Genomic DNA, 1,239 nt, shown 5'->3' on the forward strand with positions numbered 1-1,239 from the left:
CCCGGCCCCCCCGGGCCCGCCGTACCTGCACACGGTGATCAGGTTCCTCCTCTCCACCGCAGCATTGCGGGCGCTCAAGCTTTTCTTGCAGCCGCTACCACCGCCGCGGCTCCCGCTCAGGCCCCCCAGGCTCCGGGAGGCCATTGCGGGCTGACCCCCGACCCCTTTGTTTCCTGCGACCCCGCACGCCCCCTACACTTGCTTTCTGGGACTCTCGCTCGGTGAGCGACCGTGAGGGCGCCGCAAGCACGTAGGGAGGGAGGGTGTGGAAGACAGCGGGGCACTCGCACCCGGGGACGACTGACAGCTCGCGCTCAGCACCGGAGGTCCACACACACGCGCGCACACACGCACGAACCACCTCCGCCCTCGCGCGCGCCACCGGCAGCCGGGCGGAGCGTGCGGGCAGGCGTCAGGAGCTCCCTTTCTTCCCCAGGGACCTCGGCAGCCAGCTGGCGAGCACGAGCCCGCCGGCCCCGCACACCCAATCAACCAAACTCCGCCGCCACTCGCGCCTTAGCCGGGGCTGGTGCGGTGAGGCCCCAGGCCTCGCGCACGGCTCCGCCCTCTCTGCGCCTATCAGATCAAAGCTGCACCAGCTACAGCCAATCGAGGCGCGCAAGGGGCGGGGCAGCATCGCGGACCTTTAAAGCAACGTGCTCGAGCACCGCCCCGACGCGTGGGCAACTGTCAAGGCGCCGGGCTCGCGCTCGCCGCCGCCGCGGTCGCTGCAGCAGCCAGCCTTCTTACCCGGTGCAGCTCGGCCGTTTGCGCTGGGATTGTGGGATGCTGGGCCCCAGAGTGCCCGGAGTCAGTTCCCGACCCTTACCAGTTGCCAAGCTTTAACATCGGATCCTTAATCCTGTGGTTTTTCTACCTTCCATGCCCAGAACGCAGAAAGCGCCAGCTCCAGCTCTGGCCCCTGATCCTGGGCCTGACTACCGAGAAAGAAAGGGGATTTCTTTTGTCTTGACACCTTCCCTAGTCTGTTAAACGACGATGCAATGGCCCAAGGAGAGAACCTGCCCATAGAAAATCCTTCTTGGGAAGTCTGGTGGTGGAGTTTCATGGCCCTTCTAACCACGTCTCTTCGGCCCCAGCCTCCAATACAGCCTGTAGCCCGAACTGAACGCCCTTGTAAAAATCAGCGAGTGTACAGTCTTCCTCACGCCCTGGGCAGTGACCCCGGAATTGATCTAGGGATCAATGACTCCAGGGGCGGTTTGGCTTTGGGCCAGC

At 64.8% G+C, this 1,239-nt stretch overlaps 1 protein-coding gene across 1 annotated transcript in view; it reads right to left on the bottom strand.

The window, feature by feature from the left end:
- Positions 1-524, bottom strand: part of RUNDC3B (RUN domain containing 3B) — a 154,192-nt gene extending 153,668 nt beyond the window's left edge. Inside the window, 1 exon segment of the mRNA XM_006170485.3 lies at positions 26-524. Within this exon segment, the coding sequence (XP_006170547.1) occupies positions 26-144 (119 nt within the window). The 5' untranslated portion in view covers positions 145-524.
- Between the last annotated feature and the right edge of the window lie 715 nt (positions 525-1,239).

The sequence above is a fragment of the Tupaia chinensis genome, unplaced genomic scaffold, assembly GCF_000334495.1.
Source record: "Tupaia chinensis unplaced genomic scaffold, TupChi_1.0 Scaffold148587_1, whole genome shotgun sequence".
Classification (NCBI taxonomy): Eukaryota; Metazoa; Chordata; class Mammalia; order Scandentia; family Tupaiidae; genus Tupaia; species Tupaia belangeri.